Raw genomic sequence first — 17,684 nt, 5'->3', positions numbered from 1 at the left:
TTTCTTAGTTTTTATGCATTCTGAGCCTCATGTTTCTTAAAAGTGTGCTTAAAAAAAAAACGTGTAACTATTTCCTAATTACTGACTTTTGTCCCAGTGCCATCCACCATTCTTCAGTGATTTTGGGTCACTACACAAACTCATTGTTCAAATTTTATGTCTGAATTTTTTCAAATCATCCATTTTTTTATATCAAATACTTTCAAAATCCTTTATTATTGTAAGTTATTTTTTGTTTAAGAAAAACTTGTATGCAATCTATACATAGAGTATCTCACATCACGCAGCATCTCTAATTCAGATTTTTTTACACCGCCAAAAAATTCTGGGTTTTATACTATAGTACAGTAAGTACTTTTACGTCGGCAAAAGCCAAAAATACGTCGGTATTTGCGTCGGCAATATAGCCGATTGACAACGCGAATTAGAATGGCTGTCCCTAGGTTTTCAACTTTGGCTTGAAAGATAGAAAATTAGCTTCATTTTTCCTTATTGAATAATATAGATGGATATAGAAAGGGATAAATCTGTTATTTTCTATTTATATTTTCAGTTAAAAAATTAAAATAGCATAACAATGAAGAGATATTGGGCATCGATTTTCTGGCAATTCTTGGCATACATTTTATGGATTTGTTTTTTTCATTTTGTGATTGGGAAATTCCACGTTGATGTAAGAATGCCAATTTTATATTTAAAATCGATTTTGTGATCACACTCTTATCAAATAAATGATTTCTTATTTGTAAGTGAGAAATAGCGCTGGAAAGGCAAGACTGATAGTTCTTTATCTAAAATATAGCTTGTCTACAGGCTTTCATCCTTAAGCTCTCTCTCTTTAATAATTTTCACTTCCCAACATAGCTTTGACTCCCCTTCTGAAAGGAGTGGTAGGGGCGGTCCTAAAATTCGCTTAAAGAGAGTTTAAAAGAGAAGGTTTTTAAAAATTTAGTAATACAGTAGAGAAAGTTCTTCAAAATTGTGGAATAAGGGTTTAGATAATTTTATAACAATGATGGCGTTAGCAGAGTTTGTTATTTTTTTACAGGACCAGTCTTACTTGTATACTAGCAAACTTGCTCTTGCTACATGAGTCACTTTTCAGATTGAAAAAAATATTCATTTGTTGAAACAGTTGCTTTCAGATTATTATCGTCTCCACTTATTTCGTTTAGAACGCAGGACACTTTCCAGTTGATGAGGATGATATGGGAATACGTTTTTGTAAGTCGCGAGCATGAGTATCAGAATAAATACATCACTCAGTTTATTAGCTAAATATTTTAGAAACAGACTTTGCAAACTATTTGGTAGCATCTTAGAAGAAATTATAAATGGTAGTAAATAGAATATTAATAGCGATAAAGGTGGGTTTGTTTCACCAAAGACAAATAAAATAAATAGAATAACATTGTTCACTTTTATTAAGACCTCTAGATTGTTGTTGTTCAAAAAGTTTAGAATTCAGTCTATGATTTAAATCATACAAACAGGCGTTTTTTATTTTCATTTTTTTTTCAGTCGTGACAGTTACGAACAATTTGAATAAGAAAATTCTGGTGTCCACAGGTAAAGCACCAGAGTGTTGTTGGAAGGTGGATGACGATGAAACTGATTGCGAGGTTGGTACTTAAGATACCTTAAGTTGATAAATTTTGGCGGGGATTAAATTTCCAATTCGCCAAATTAAATCCCCGCCAAATTTTACGAAATTGATCTATCGCCAAATTAAATCCTCGCCAAAAATCGTATTTTGGCCAATTCCAAGCGCCATTGAATGTTTTTCTAACAATACCAACCTGTTTATTATACAACGCTTGGAAAGTTATGACCCAAAATAAAAACACTGCACAGCTTTGACTCAGAATTTAACCTTACTTAAATGAAAATTATACCACCGTCTCTGGAATTTATACTTTTATTTTAATGTTATTACAGTCGATGGTATTGGTCGGAGGATTTGAAAAAGAAATTGATGGCAAAACAAGCAAAAACATGTCTTTCATGTTCTCGAATTTGGTAATCACGTTCGATTCTTTAAATGTTTTTCATAATGGAAAAAGAGAAATTATCACTGAGATTAGTCCTAGTGTTCTTATTTTTAGGTATCACACACATTTTAGGTTTCATATCAAATTCTCCTTACTTTGGCTTTAATCGTCTGATTTTTAGCAATTCAAGGATCAGTTTTCATAAATTGTTTTTATTTTTTGGCGTTTTAAGTCTCATTGTATTTATTAAGAAGATAATGTATTTAGGATAAGTGATTTGAGCATGTTAATAGTTTTATTTTTACATAAGTGTTCCTGTTTCATATCAGACACATATTGTCTTCCTATTGTTATATTATGCTGATACAAGCAAAAATATTTTTCTTTTCCTTTTTCTAACCAATCTCGCTCTACATCCGTGTCGATCCAATGTGAAAAAGCTTGTGAATTAAAATTGACGAGTAAGCAAACGATGTCACTCTATTATTTAAAAATAAAACCTTTAATAGAAAGATATTCTTTGTTTTCAGTACCCCCTAGATCGTGTTGGTTCGTGCAAGTTTTATTTGAAAGAAGGGAAGGACAAGCAGTTTTTGGTGCACGAAATGAAGTTTGACACTACTCCCACTAATGAAGACACAAGTTCCTCTAGTAAGGGATTCGCATTTATTTGATACTTAGCTAAAAAAAGCCCTAGAAATCTTCTTAAATTGATAGAATGGCCGTATGCATGTTGAATTGATATGGTCATCGTTTTGAATACTGAACGAAACTGAAAGAAGACTTTTTTTTAGCTAGCACGCATGCTAAATTATTTTAAGGTCGTGTTACAAAAGTTTTATTTTCAACATTTATGTAATTCTTTTCCTTTCAATGAGAAAAGGAGACAGTCAAGTTATTGATTCCCTTCAATTCAATTCTATTTTACTTGAAGCTATGCTTACTTATACTTTAAAGGAAAAAACATGCATCGAAGAAACTTTCGCCATACGCGAAAGTTAATTCCTGCGAAATATTGTCAGATTTGTCATTCGCGAAAATTAATTTTCGCAAAATATGGTCAAATTTTGTCATTCGCGAAAGTCAATTTTCGCAAAATACATATAGTTGAATGGAAATTGAAAGTAAATTCCCAAAATTTCACGATTTTTTTGCCTCGCGAACCTTTCTTCTGCGAAAGAATCTTTATATCAAGAAACTTAAATAAAAGTTTTATTAAAGTTCCTTCTTGGTTATATTTATGGTGCCTTTCTCTCGTATTAATAGCTGTGTATGGAGGAGGTGGTAACCAGTTTTACAAGGCGTGTGATACTGTTGATAATGTAAGTCTAATTCATGTCAAATTTATGATACATTATCGAGTTACCATTTTATTTATAAAACAAGAAGATCACTATAGTGTTAGGGTGAGATCAAGGGATCAGGTCCGGTTAGCGTGGTACACGGGTACAAACTATACTTGTGAAAGCTACAACTATACTTTGTACCCGAAACTATTTTACTGACCAGATCGAATTCACTAGTATACTTTGTACCCATTACAAGTATACTTTACACCCGCGATCAACTATACTTTGTACCCTGATCAAATATACTTTACACCCGCGATCAAGTATACTTTGCACCCGCGATCAAGTATACTTTGCACCCGCGAGCAAGTATACTTTGTACCCTGATCGAATATACTTTACACCCGCGATCAACTATACTTTGTACCCTGATCAAATATACTTTACACCCGAGATCAAATATACTTTACACCCGCGATCAAGTATACTTTGCACCCGCGACCATGTATACTTTGTACCCTGATCAAATATACTTTGTAGCCATCACTAGTATACTTTGTACCCTGATCAAGTATACTTTGTACCCATCACTAGTATACTTTGTACCCTGAACAAGTACACTTTGTACCCATCACAAGTATACTTTGTCCCCGATCAAGTATACTTTGTACCCCGATCAAGTATACTTTGTACCCATCACTAGTATACTTTTTACCCTGATCAAGTATACTTTGTAGCCATCACTAGTATACTTTGTACCCTGATCAAGTATACTTTGTACCCATCACTAGTATACTTTGTACCCTGAACAAGTACACTTTGTACCCATCACAAGTATACTTTGTCCCCGATCAAGTATACTTTGTACCCCGATCAAGTATACTTTGTACCCATCACTAGTATACTTTTTACCCTGATCAAGTATACTTTGTACCCATCACTAGTATACTTTGTACCCCTATCAAGTATACTTTGTACCCTGATCAAGTTTACTTTACACCCGAGATCAAGTATACTTTGCACCCCGAACAAGTACACTTTGTACCCATCACAAGTATACTTTGTCCCCGATCAAGTATACTTTGTACCCATCACTAGTATACTTTGTACCCTGATCAAGTATACTTTGTACCCATCACTAGTATACTTTGTACCCTGAACAAGTACACTTTGTACCCATCACAAGTATACTTTGTCCCCGATCAAGTATACTTTGTACCCCGATCAAGTATACTTTGTACCCATCACTAGTATACTTTTTACCCTGATCAAGTATACTTTGTACCCATCACTAGTATACTGTGTACCCCTATCAAGTATACTTTGTACCCTGATCAAGTTTACTTTACACCCGAGATCAAGTATACTTTGTACCCTGAACAAGTACACTTTGTACCCATCACAAGTATACTTTGTCCCCGATCAAGTATACTTTGTACCCATCACTAGTATACTTTGTACCCCTATCAAGTATACTTTGTACCCCTATCAAGTATACTTTACACCCATGATCAAGTGTACTTTGTCAAACGCCTAATGATGCCATCGTGCTGGCATTAGCTCCCATTTGAAATGTCATTTTGAGCCAAGGAATTCCTTTTTGGCATTTCAAGTCAAACAAAAGAACCAAAACAGAGAAAAAAAAATTTTTTATGTGTGCACGTTTTTCATTCAGTCTTTTCTATATATTGTAAAATTTGCAAGATTTGCCGTAGCCTAGCCTTACAGCAAAAAGGTTTCAGTCATAATGAGTGCACTTTTTGAGAGATTACATAGCTATTTATTGTTTAATCTGTCAAAATTGAACTTGAGGGAATCAACTTTTCATCAATGACTCTAAAATATTAATTTTTCGAAATACCATGACAGAAAATACAATGGAAAAGCTATTAAAATCGAATCCTTTATGAGAATGCAAAATGCCAGTAGGCTTTTAACGTGTTTAATTTTATTCAAGTGGCTAAAATATTTGCAGTTCAATATCACTACTCTTTTGAAATGATCTACATACATGTGTATGGTACTTGGTCCCAATAAAAAAATACTTTACAAAGAAGTCCTATGAAAATTCTGAACTCCACTTTGCTTTATGTGTGCACTCTTTTTTGCTATCATGTGTCAGTCTCTAATAATTAGAATAATTCCCGTGAGAGTAGTTTCAGTATGGTAACAATAATAGTGCACATTTAAAGCGAATCGGCTTTATGTATAAAAAAAGTAAAAGATAGGTATGTTTTCATAGTTTAGGGATTTGTCCTATTTTTCACAAAATATATATTTTAAAAACTTCTAGAAAGATCAAGGAAGTATTCGAGTACAACTTGCACTGAAAGCACGCTCTCGAATATTAGAAGAAAACAATATAATCAAACACGTGCGTGTTTATATTCATTTGCATAATTAGCTTGTAAAAAGCAGTCCCCGAAAGAATCTTTTACAATTTCCCCATAGAAACAGATATTGTACTCGGCCAAGTACCATCCCACTTTATTGCAGCGGATTCCTTTTTTCTGACAAATCCATCTTTTGGCACGCTGTTCAGCTAGATGACTGTTGCCTTGGTATAAATCAACAGTATTGGATACCGCAATATTCGGTTGAATATTAAAATTTGTCTCACTGAAGACCATACTCCCTTGAGCAATGGGTAGAACCCATGCTCTATCAGCATTTGAGTATCGGTCATCTTTATTGTGGAGAAGATATCCCGTGCGTTTGTTTGGTTGCGTTAGTATCAAAATATCGTGGTTTTCATTCTTCTGGCATTTCTTTAGAGTTGAAACTTTCACATGAATTCCAGGGCCTCCGATGATTGGAGGATGTCTCACCAAATACGCTTGACATTGTTCTCTCAAATGCTTTACATGATCACCCGTTACCAACTCTGTTTGCAGGGTTTGAGCAGCAATGGCCTACAAATAGTATCCGATATTGGATACAGTTCGCCCATAGGAAATAGAAATAGAGTAGTAAAAAGAACTTCATATAATAGTAGGGGGCAAGCCTGGAGTTCCGTGACATATTTTTAGGACCTAGCCATTTTTAGTCTATCTGGTCTATCCCAAAGAACATTGTATTATAACATATTTTTGAGAGGGAGGATGCGGATAAGGCCCAGGAAAACTATTTAAGACCAAAATAGTGACGCAATAGGCAAAACTGCAAGGGAAAATGAATGAGGGGTAGGAAAACAGCTGAGTTTCAGAAGTCAAAATAAACGAAATTGATTAATATATTCTGGAAGAGCATGAAATTCTGAGCAAATAAACGTATTACAACTGATCTCTTACTCAACCACACAAAGAAATACAGCCATTTTAAAACCAGCGACCTGTCAGCCAGCTCTACAGTACTGTGATTTGACGTCAAATCTTGTCTTGATCGAACTGACGTCGGAATATGTTTTTAACTTCAAACTTTTTTAGTTCAGTTTGAGCTAGAATCTCAGAATGTTTGTTTATGAGTTTGTTTGTTTGTTCGCAAACTTTAGAACAGTGTAGAGAACGGTATAATTGGTTTACGGAGCTGAAATTAGGGGTAGTTTTTTTAGTGTACAACGCAGATTTTTACAAAGATGGGGAGCTCTACCGTTTGGAAATGACAAAATCGCGATTGTCCACTTTTTGCAAGGTCAAGGATTGCTGAGTATCGTGAAAGCCTGTCCAGGATGCAATTCTAACATGCGTTTCGAGCGACACGACCAATGTTGTGATGGATATCGGTGGTGAGTTATACTATTACGTATATTACACTTTTTTGTTGTTAAAAATAATTTAGTGTGTGTGATATTCAGTTTGATATTCGAAATTCACTTTTAGCTCTACGAAGGAGGGCAGTCATCTGCTTGATTTCTAAACCTCTAAAGATGTTAACCATCATTTCCATCAAGAATGGTCGCTTTCCATTGCAGTGGTGGTACTACTTTGATCGGATTAAATTTCGCGAGATTAAATTTAGCAAGCCAAAAAATTCGTGAAATTTTTTGGATTTAATTTCGCGAGTCAGCAATTTGAAAAATTTCGCGTTGATTCAATTTAGCGTGTAAGGCATTTATTTCCCAAAAAAATTACACTTTTACGTACAATTTTTCACGGTTTTGAGTTAATTTATTAATTATTAATTAGTATTAATGTTTACGCACCTTAACACTGCGCATAATTTCGGTATTAAAGTTCACGTATTTTCGGGCCTCTGCGCGAAATTGCACGAAAATTAGTACGCGCGAAAATTAGTACCTTCTTTGTAATTTTACTAAAAGGTTGTTGTTTGATTTACATTGAAGCTTAAAATATAGAAAGATTAGATCATAAAAGTTTTCTACAAAAAGAGTCTTCTAGAATGAGTCATGGTCCTCACATTACAAATTTCTCTTACAGGAGATGCAATAGCCGTCCTTGTAGAGATTCAATGAGGCTGAGAGAAGGCACAATCTTTGCGAGTTGGCAAAGAGTATCTCTTCCGGACCTGTATTTTACCATCTATTTGTGGGCCAACAAAGTTTCAATGACCAAAACAACCAACATCGTCGGCATCAGAAAGGAACACACGATCAAAATGTTCCAGTTGTTGCAGCAGGTCTGTACGAATCGTCTGCAAGCCAACCCGATAACTGTGGGTGGTGGTGGGCCAAACTTCGTGGTGCAAATTAACAAAAGTCAATTCCAACACGTTCAAAGGGTATGTTAATTATATTGGTATTGAATAGTAATGTTGCTCAATGGCAAGCTTTCTTTCGGGGGATTAATTTTGGAATCTCTAGTTTGACCCCCACAGTTCAGCTTTATCAGAAATTCAACTGTTCCTAATCAGCCTATTTCATAGGATTCGTGTTTTCAGTACATGATTTTGGGAATAATCTGTACACGTAGACAATTTTAAGATCACTCCATCGATTCAATCATTTGTTTTACAATTCAGTTGAAAAACTTTGGCTAAACAAATTTTCTTTCAGCTGTAGATTCTTTTTTTTATGAAATTTATTAAGGAAATAATACTCTGAAATCCGAATTTGTTGAATTCTAGCTAGATTTGATTTCCAATCATAATTTCTAGGGAAGAGTCGGAAGAAGAAGACAACCTGTTTGGGTATTTGGGTTGGTGGATACGCGTTTCACCCGAGCCAGAGGTTATATGGAGATTGTCAACCGTCGAAACCGTCCCACTTTAGTGAATGTTATCAATAATGTTCTTAACCCAAACACTGTCGTCCACAGCGACCGGTGGCCGGCTTACCATCGGTTGCGACAGTTTGTTCCAAATTGTGTACAACACGACATTGTCAACCACACCTACCATTTTGTGGATCCTCAAACTGGTGCACACACACAAGTAAGACCATGTGCCTAGTCTAAATTTTCTTTACTAGGTTTGCGGAATGACGGGCATGTGCCGCCCGACTTTTGCCCTTTAGAGGGAATGAAATCAAGGCTTTTTAGTGCTGGTGCTGGTGTTTTTCTAGATATATATTAAAAATAGCAATTAAAATCTAATTTCAAAACTCATGTATTCACTTTCAGAATATCGAATCATATTGGAACATATTTAAATTGAAGCTTAAGGCAATGGAGGGAATCCAGCTCCAATTCCTAACTAGCTACATGGAGGAATTTATGTGGAGGTAACTTCTTTGATTTTATTTGCATTAAAATAGCTTTTTTCGGAACTCATATTTTAATATTAAACAGTTGTTAGCGTTTAACAATCGAGGTTTTATGCGTTTTTGTTACATCCTTCTCTATGCAAACCTTGAACGGGTTTTCGCTGGGTTTTACGTTATGTTTCACCATAAAGTCATTAAACTATCAAGCAGTTTTGTTAAGATTTCATCAAATAAAGTCAAAATGTTTCGAATCATTTCAAAAATTTTAACAGCAATCTTGTTAGATTCTACCCTTGGGGTAAAGAGAGTTGACGCTTCAGTAGTTGTCTAGAAAATTGTTCAAACTAATTTTAAACGTATTCTTGTTGTTTTAAGAGATTGGTATGGATTGAATACTCCATTTTGACCACATCATCAATCGCATAAATATTGACTATCCCATAGATGATAGAGTTGAGACAACGTTGTAAATCTTTGTATTTTTTATAACTGAAGGATTCTTTTTTTGAATTTTTTGAACATCTTTTTCACAGAACAAAGAAAACATGCCAAGTAATTCATTGTTTTGCTTGTTATAATTTTCTCTATTTTTTGGTGTTTGTTAATTTAGAAACGGGACATTTAAAAGAGAAGGGGAATATTTTGGTCCGTAAAATTGATTTTGGCACGAAGCGGGGGGACAGTCGCTTGTATTGTCCGAGTTATACCCATGTACAAGTGGACTTCTAGGGGGTACCAAGTGTCCAGGTACCGAGTTATTTGTGTTTGGGTCTCAAGCAGACTTGTAGGGAGTACCATGTGAACTTGTAGGGGACACCAAGTGGACTTGTAGGGTATACCTAATGGACGTGTGTTTAGGAATTAAAAAAATTGACGTTAAGTTTTACCTTTTTTAAGCCGATCCTTATTGCACCAAAAGACAAGGGCGTGCGCAAAAAGGGTCGATTAGGATATTCAAAAGCATAGCAGTCGGCTAATAGTACACCAAAAATTACAAGCAAAATTGGTTAAAAACTTATCTCTTCGAATTTTGTTTTTTCATAAACATTTTAATGAAAGTTCGTAAAGTAAGTTCGAAAATTCGTAATTAAAGACCAGAGACATGAAATGAAATCTTAAACAATGTTTCGTCCTTAAGTCTGGCTAATAGCATATGTGGTTCAAGCCACATACCTTGTAACATCATTTCACTCTATCCACTGGTTTGAGAGAAATTCGATTGTCAAGTTGTGCACTCGAGTTTTACTGACCATAACTGATTTATTGCGGATTCTGTGGATATAAAGTATACTTGACCAGGGTACAAAGTATACTTGATCGGGGTACAAAGTATACTATTGCCGGGTACAAAGTATACTTGATCATGGGTACAAAGTATACTTGACCATTGGTACAAAGTATAGTTGATCACGGGTACAAAGTATACTTGACCATTGGTACAAAGTATACTTGATCACGGGTACAAAGTATACTTGATCGGGGTACAAAGTATATTAGTGACGGGTACAAAGTGTATTTGACCATGGGTACAAAGTATAATTGATCATGGGTACAAATTATACTTGATCGCGGGTGTAAAGTATATTTGATCAGGGTACAAAGTATAGTTGATCGCGGGTGTAAAGTATATTTGATCAGGGTACAAAGTATACTTGCTCGCGGGTGCAAAGTATACTTGATCGCGGGTGTAAAGTCTATTTGATCAGGGTACAAAGTATAGTTGATCGCGGGTGTAAAGTATATTTGGTCAGGGTACAAAGTATACCAGTGAATTCGATCTGGTCAGTAAAATAGTTTCGGGTACAAAGTATAGTTGTAGCTTTCACAAGTATAGTTTGTACCCGTGTACCACGCTAACCGGACCTGATCCAGATCAAGTATATAAGTGCATAATCTTTCCTTGGTGAGAAAGCTTGCCGAAGATTTCGAAACACTGGTTACAACTCGAATTTCTGTTCTCTAGTAGCTTCTACTTACTATCTACACTAAAAATCATTCATATGTTTTTTTCTCTCTTTGCAGAACATTCGTAACAGTTGCAAGCCATTCGATTGTTCGGCCAAGTATAATGGATTTCGGAATTACTACAACAAGGTGACAAAACGATGCGAACCAGTATTTACATGCGCCACACCGCTTGGTGACGATGATTTACCTGATTCGGTGAGTTATCCCAACATTTTTCACAATGTTTTATAATTTTTCATAATTTTTGAGACGGAGGTGAAATTACCTCATTTTAACGTATCGGCAATTTATACAATAGAAAGAACAACTTTTCTGTCTTTTCGGCGCCGCGCGATCACAAATTTTAAGAACTTGTCTTGTTCATTCTGCTTCGTCAGCATAAGGGCGCGGCCTTTAATAGAGAAAAATGCAGGTAAAAGAAGGAGCTACGGTTGACGTGATTGTGGAAAGTGGTTTTGGTTGCGACTTTTTTCAAGTACCATTTTAGACAAAACTGACGCATCTTGAACATACATTGACAATTTACTTTTGTGAAAAGACCAAACAATCTCGAAAATTGCGAAAACCTTCTGTTCGCGAAAGTTTGAACGCTTTAAGTTATTAAAATTCCTTTCGTTTTACTCTTCTCAGCCTTTCTGAAATTTTGCCCTCTGAGGTCTTGGGTTTTAGATTGTAGAATTTTCACAGCGTCTTCAGTATAAATCCTAACTTATTGGCTACAATGTATTTAACAATAATATCAAGTCGATATAATATCGAATGTTGTATCTTTATTTAACCCATTTTCAAAGGCTTGCCAGGTCTTTATCGCTCTTTGATTTTGTGTGACAAGTTTTACAATTCCCTTGACAGGCATTTGATATGGATTTCAACAGTTGTAAATCGTTAGAGCCGAAAATGTCAAAAGAGGAAGAAGAAGCAGCCCAAAATTTGATGAATAAAAGCCCGTTGCAAAAAGAAATAAATCAGTACGCTGATATCAATGCTGAAGAGGTATTGAACCAAAAATTTATGATTGCACCGAAAGTTACCTTAAGTGGATAAATTTTCGCGTGGACTTTTTCGCGAATCGAGGATCTTAATTTTTGCGGGGACATGATTTTGCGTCCTGATAATCTTACTAACACGTTTTTAAGATGCGTGAAGTACTAGTGACCTTTGTACACAAAATTAAAAACATAGAAAATGTCACATGTAAACAAAAAACAATCTTTTCTATTGTTTGATACATTTGTTTTGACACATGTTTCGTTTAACGAAACTCTCGAGCAATGTGTACATTTTACCAAATAGATCCCCCATATATCGAACGGCAATGAGGGCACTCTATTAGAGTATTAGAGCAGAATTTCCCCTATTTGTGAAAAAAGCAAAATTGAGACAACACTTGCCTTCAATCTTTAATTAAAAAAAACAAGGTCTCAAGGGACAAGTAAAACTCTTCGAGGAGTCATTTGAACTACAGATACTTTACTGTTCCTTTAACACCTGATTCCCTTGTTACAAAGCTTACAAACTTACTCAATTTTATTCCTTTTTATGATTTTAGATTGTGTTGAGTTGTAAGAACGGTTATCAGGAAGATAACCATTGCCGTTGCAACAGAGGATGGAAGACAGTATCAAAGAAAACTAAAGATGGAGCTCTTACGATGGACTGGTGTTCCAAAAAAGTCCCGATCATACCCTCTAAAGCCACTCCTACTGCTAGATGGACTGTCTTCGGGGTATGTCACTTTATTCCCAAAATTCAAAGCAATGTTCTCTTTCCTGGGAAGCAAAGAATACTTTTTACGCCAAACCAAGTTATAATAACGTCTCACTTATTCGATGGTGGTCAAAATCGCTATCCTTGCTATGAAGTCTGACTAGAAATAATCTGCAGCAGAGACAAAAAAGGCTGTAATTTTTTAAATAATGCGAATAAGGCGAATTAAATTTTCTCAAGAAGAAAAGAAAAGTCAAATAAAGATGAAAAACGAAAAAGATAAATTTTGTCTCTTTTGTTTCCGTTGCAGATTGTTTTGAGCAGACTTCAGCTTTTTGTGGTCAAAAAATTGTTTTCATTGTCAAAGGTTTAGTACATATAATTTTTACTTGATGTATTTTTCCCAGATGCTGACCATAGCAACCATCGGGTTCCTTGTTTTGATTGGCTATCTGTGGTGGAGATGGTTCCTGGGTGATATGGTGCGAGATTATCTTGAGCGTCGTCGCAGCGCCGCCGCGAAGGAGGTTTATTCTGATAGCGAAGGAGAAGGTGAACACTCTCCTACACAGGGAAAGTCTCAGAAACGACAAGATTATTCTGATGAAGAAGAGGATGAGTACGGTGACCTTTACAGTGAATACTAAGACCATGTTCACATACTGTGGTTCCTCTTCGCACTGAAACAAAATGAAGCCATTCTATTGGTTAAGTTCAAGTTTTACGTCACTTATAAACAAGGGCTGTACATAACTTGCCAAAGCAAATCATGCAAGTAAAATCTTATGTACAGGTCTACGATATTGCATTGAACGGTCTAAATAAACACTTGCTTAACCTCGCTAATAGAATGACTTTATTTCTTTTCGGAGCTAAACGGGACCGTTACACGTGCAGGCATGGTCTATGTTAAATCTGGACATGACATTCTATAATAGACGTTCGGACAGATTATGATGTCTTTCGATGGGAAAGCGCAAGTATTTTTACCATGGATGTTCTCGAGACTTGCGTCTCCGAAACTTTCAAACAAAACTTAGATACGATATGATTAAGCAGACAATGGATTTCTACTCTATGTTTTAACTTGTAATTTTTATATATTCTGTATTATATTTTTCCAAAGATTTCCTATTATATTTTTTCTGACAAATATTCTTTTTATTCAAACTTCTAAAATTGCAATTTTCATTATTATACATACCTATTTACAGCAACTCTAGTTGTTAAGTAGCTTTTTTGATATAAATATGGTGGAAAGTAGGATACAAACTATCCGGCTACTAAGCAATTTTGGAGAAAAAAAACGATAGAAAGTTTTTCTTACTAAATTAATTTTTTTGCCTTCTAGCTATTTTTTCAAAATGCTCTTGAAATTCTAAAATTCTAAAAAAGAATTTCTAAAAATTTTTATGATACTCCCCCAGGGGTAACTCTGTTTAGTTATATCACACAATTTTTTGTTTTCAATCACGATCACTTAAAACAGCAAAAAAATGGATAATTACACATTCCAAAAGTCCAAATCGTGCATCAAGGCTAAAAAATCTTTCAAATCACGATCACGTTTTGATCTCTGATCTCGCAATCACATGAAGAAAAAATTAAATCCGTGAAATTAAGTCCCAATGGAAATTTTGAAGGGCCTGATCCGCAAAATATTTCTAAACAAAACTCAAAATATGTCAAAATAAATACTATTTGAATGATTACTTGCATCAATGAGGTGTGTATTTTTCAATAACCAACATGCATGATTTGACAGTAAAAGTCACAAAATCGTAAAAATATTGCCTATCCCGCGGATAGGCCCAATCGCGGAATTTAATCCCCGCGAAATTTAATCCCATTAAAGTAATCACTCTAGAAAAAAAACAAGATGAAATGTAAATTTTTGTGACCCTATTTATGTTTAGTTACTCTCGGGTACTTAATAGCCGGGGGGTTGGAAAAAATCCCAAAACTTAATAAGCGGGGGGGGGGGTTGGAATAAAAATGTCCTGGGTGGAAAATTTTTGAAAAGGAGGCTAATACAGCTGAATTAGGACAAAAGAGGGGAACTTTTAAAAACATTTTCCCAAAAATTAATAAGCGGGGTTGAAATAAGAATGTCCTGGGTGGAAAATTTTCTAAAAATTAATTAGCGGGGTGGGGGCGGCTATTAGGTACCCGAGAGTAAGTTCTTGTTCTGGGCATCAAATATGTTAATGCTAAATATTTTTGGGACTTTAAAGTTAACCTCGATGAGGCTTCGGTTTTAATTGCACTTACAATAAATTAAATTTTCGAGATTTCGTAAGCTGAGACTCAGCATATATACCTTAGCGTTTGCTTATAATATTTTAAGGTTTTAGTCTTGATGTCAGATGTCGCTTCTAACGTTTTTCATGTATTAGTTGGTGTGGTCTCCCATGCAGGCGCCTCGGCTCGACATTTTAAGTGGTCGGGTAGTCTAGCAAGCTAGACGACTAATTCAGACATATTAGAAATAAAGCAATAAAGTAAACTTTAGTCGTCTAGAAACCTTTGTGCACTAACTCCAAACAAAAGAAAAGTGTCAATATCGCAATTAAAATTTTTTCCTGCTCAAAAGAAATTCTTGAAAATAAAATGTGTGTTGATTTGTGTGTTAAAAATGTTTCATTTGAGTTGATTTTATTTTGAGAGTTTGTTGTTGCTTAATAAATTGTTTTCTCGCTACGCAAGTTTCTGCGTAGCTAGGCCCGGTATCTATAAGGCTGGAACACCGGATTCTTCCAGTCGTTTATACAAACTAAATCCCGTATCATAATTTGTGTTTATTATTAGTATTACATACATTATAAACGACTCCAGTCTAGTGGTCGGGCCACATAATATACGAATATAGTGTCTAAGGAGGCGCCACCGGCCCTACTACTGCCGCGGCGCCCGATTCGCCTAAAAACACCACACTCTGCCTCTTCCGTTGAGATCATAACCATACCCAGATCTGCGATTTCCCCGATTTTCCGATTCCTCATCCCCGAAATTGAAATTCCAAAACGGAGCTTTTACTTTCCCGCAGACGATTTTGGTAGAGAAAATGGCGGGTTCTCAAATGCTGTTCGCTTGCACGAAATGTCACAGTAGACACAAGTTTGATGATTTAAGTAAAGAAGAACAGCTTTGTAAGGTATATAATTCTTTGTTTGAAATTTGAGAAGTTTTTATGGCAAACAAAACTTTATTGCATGTTGAAGGATCATCATCTAAAATAGACCAAAGTTTTTCTTTTGTGGCTGTACATGTGCAGACAGTCTAAGCTTAAAGGGACTTCTAGGTCGTTGGAGCTTTTCAGGGCATGACATTATACTGGTCAGAAAACCCCAAAAAAATGTAATGAAAAAGTATAAAGCTTTTACAACATACAGTAGCATCAGCCCCCCTTATTTTTTTTTTTTTGGGAGGGGGCTAAGAAATATTTTGGCCTTTTAAAAGAATCTGGGGGAGTTGATGATCTGACTGAGACCCTTGGGGCTGTTCAGCTAATTTCAAAAGATCTCTTATCTTACTATTAAATCAAATATAAAAAGCAAAAGATTTGTAAACATAAATAATAATACAAGTAAAACCAGACGATCTCAATCGAACGGAATCGACGATCGAACCAATCGAACCAAATCGAACGCAATCGACCGATTGAAATACGATTGTCGAATGCATTCGAATCACAATCAAACGTCAAAATTATGGGTAATATTCGATTGGTTCGATTGTTGTTTGACTGGTTCGATCGTCGATTCCGTTCGATTGAGATCGTCTGGCTTTATTCTTGCAGCTTCATCTTCAACATCCAAGCTCTCAAACATCGCAAGCCGAATGAAATTACTTTCGATTTCCCGTAGAAATTATGCGATGAACAATCCGGGGGTCAATGAATCGACGATCGAACGTAATCGAACATCAATCGAACGCAATCGAATATCAATCGAATCTGAAAATTGCGGTAATATTCAATTGAGATTCGATTGCGTTCAACAATCGAATTTCAATCGGTCGATTGCGTTCAATTTGGTTTGACTGGTTTGATCGTTGATTCCGTTCGATTGAGATCGTCTGGGTAAACAAATTTAGTTTTCATTTATATCAGTCTTACTGTACTCGCATTAAGGAACCTAGCTAGCACAAGGCAATTTTTTGGGGGAGCTATAGTCAACTCAGGTAATCGTTACGCACTTTTCAGAGAAAGGTTGATTTCGCGGCTAATTCTTGCGATTAAAGGCTAGTTGAGCTCTTTTTAGATAGCTAAAGCATTTCCAACCTTTTTCATTCATATAAGCTATCTTCGATAAGCCAAAATTCATTAAACAACATTTTTCAACTGCGTAATGATTAGGTGCAAAATCTACAATTATTCTGCATTTTTCCCTATTGATTCCGCGCATGCTAATTCTTGCGATTAAAGGCTATTTGCCCGCTAGTTGAGCTCTTTTAAGCTAGCTAAAACATTTTCCAACCTTATTCATTCATATAAGCTATCTTTGATAAGCCAAAATTCATTATTAAGCAACATTTTTCAACTGCGTAATGATTAGGTGCCAAATCTGCAATTATTCCGCATTTTTCCCTCTATCGATTCCGTGGATCGGAAAACTGTTAAGAAAACCAATTGGCTAGTAAACTGTGTTGAAAAGATATTACTTGAAACAATGTATTGGCGACTTTAAAGCTTGAATGGTAACTTGAAAAGGTGCGTAATGATTGGGCTACCCTGGTAAATTTTACGCGCCTAATTGATCCGCGGCTCTTGTTATTTATCATGGAATATTCAAGAAAAAACATTTGGTGGGATAAACCGTACTTGAATAGGCTGCTTCTTAGCAACAACCATTTGCGCATTATCTTGTACCCAGATCTCCTCAGTTCAAAAGTTACTTCGTCCTGCTAAAATATCAAAATGGTATCGCTACAGCGCATTTTCTTTGAAGCAAATTTTGGCGAGCGGGAAGTCAAAACAGAAACAAATTATTGGTACAAAAGGTAGGGAAATGTTTTGGCTTTCATAATAATTTTACTTCAAGGTTAGAAACCAAGTATATCATAAAATATTGGTGATTCAAAAAGTGCGTAAGAATTAGGAGTGCGTAACGATTACCTGAGTTGACTATA

At 35.5% G+C, this 17,684-nt stretch overlaps 2 protein-coding genes across 2 annotated transcripts; both read left to right on the top strand.

The window, feature by feature from the left end:
* The first annotated feature begins 557 nt into the window (after positions 1 to 557).
* LOC136822140 (uncharacterized) lies at positions 558 to 13,889 on the top strand. The gene is made up of 10 exons (XM_067078373.1): positions 558 to 673; positions 1,176 to 1,224; positions 1,522 to 1,622; positions 1,939 to 2,019; positions 2,522 to 2,642; positions 3,258 to 3,313; positions 10,902 to 11,042; positions 11,700 to 11,840; positions 12,397 to 12,573; positions 12,962 to 13,889. Exons 1-10 carry the CDS (start codon positions 578 to 580, stop codon positions 13,199 to 13,201), a joined length of 1,203 nt encoding a protein of 400 aa, XP_066934474.1. The 5' UTR covers positions 558 to 577; the 3' UTR covers positions 13,202 to 13,889.
* LOC136822141 (uncharacterized) lies at positions 6,795 to 8,934 on the top strand. The gene is made up of 4 exons (XM_067078374.1): positions 6,795 to 7,004; positions 7,657 to 7,957; positions 8,333 to 8,608; positions 8,797 to 8,934. Exons 1-4 carry the CDS (start codon positions 6,961 to 6,963, stop codon positions 8,899 to 8,901), a joined length of 726 nt encoding a protein of 241 aa, XP_066934475.1. The 5' UTR covers positions 6,795 to 6,960; the 3' UTR covers positions 8,902 to 8,934.
* Positions 13,890 to 17,684: the final 3,795 nt, after the last annotated feature.

This window comes from Clytia hemisphaerica, unplaced genomic scaffold (genome assembly GCF_902728285.1).
Source record: "Clytia hemisphaerica strain Z4C2 unplaced genomic scaffold, Clytia hemisphaerica genome assembly, whole genome shotgun sequence".
NCBI lineage: Eukaryota > Metazoa > Cnidaria > Hydrozoa > Leptothecata > Clytiidae > Clytia > Clytia hemisphaerica.
Note: the sequence above shows the minus strand (reverse complement) of the source record. Positions and strands in the feature narration are given on the sequence as shown.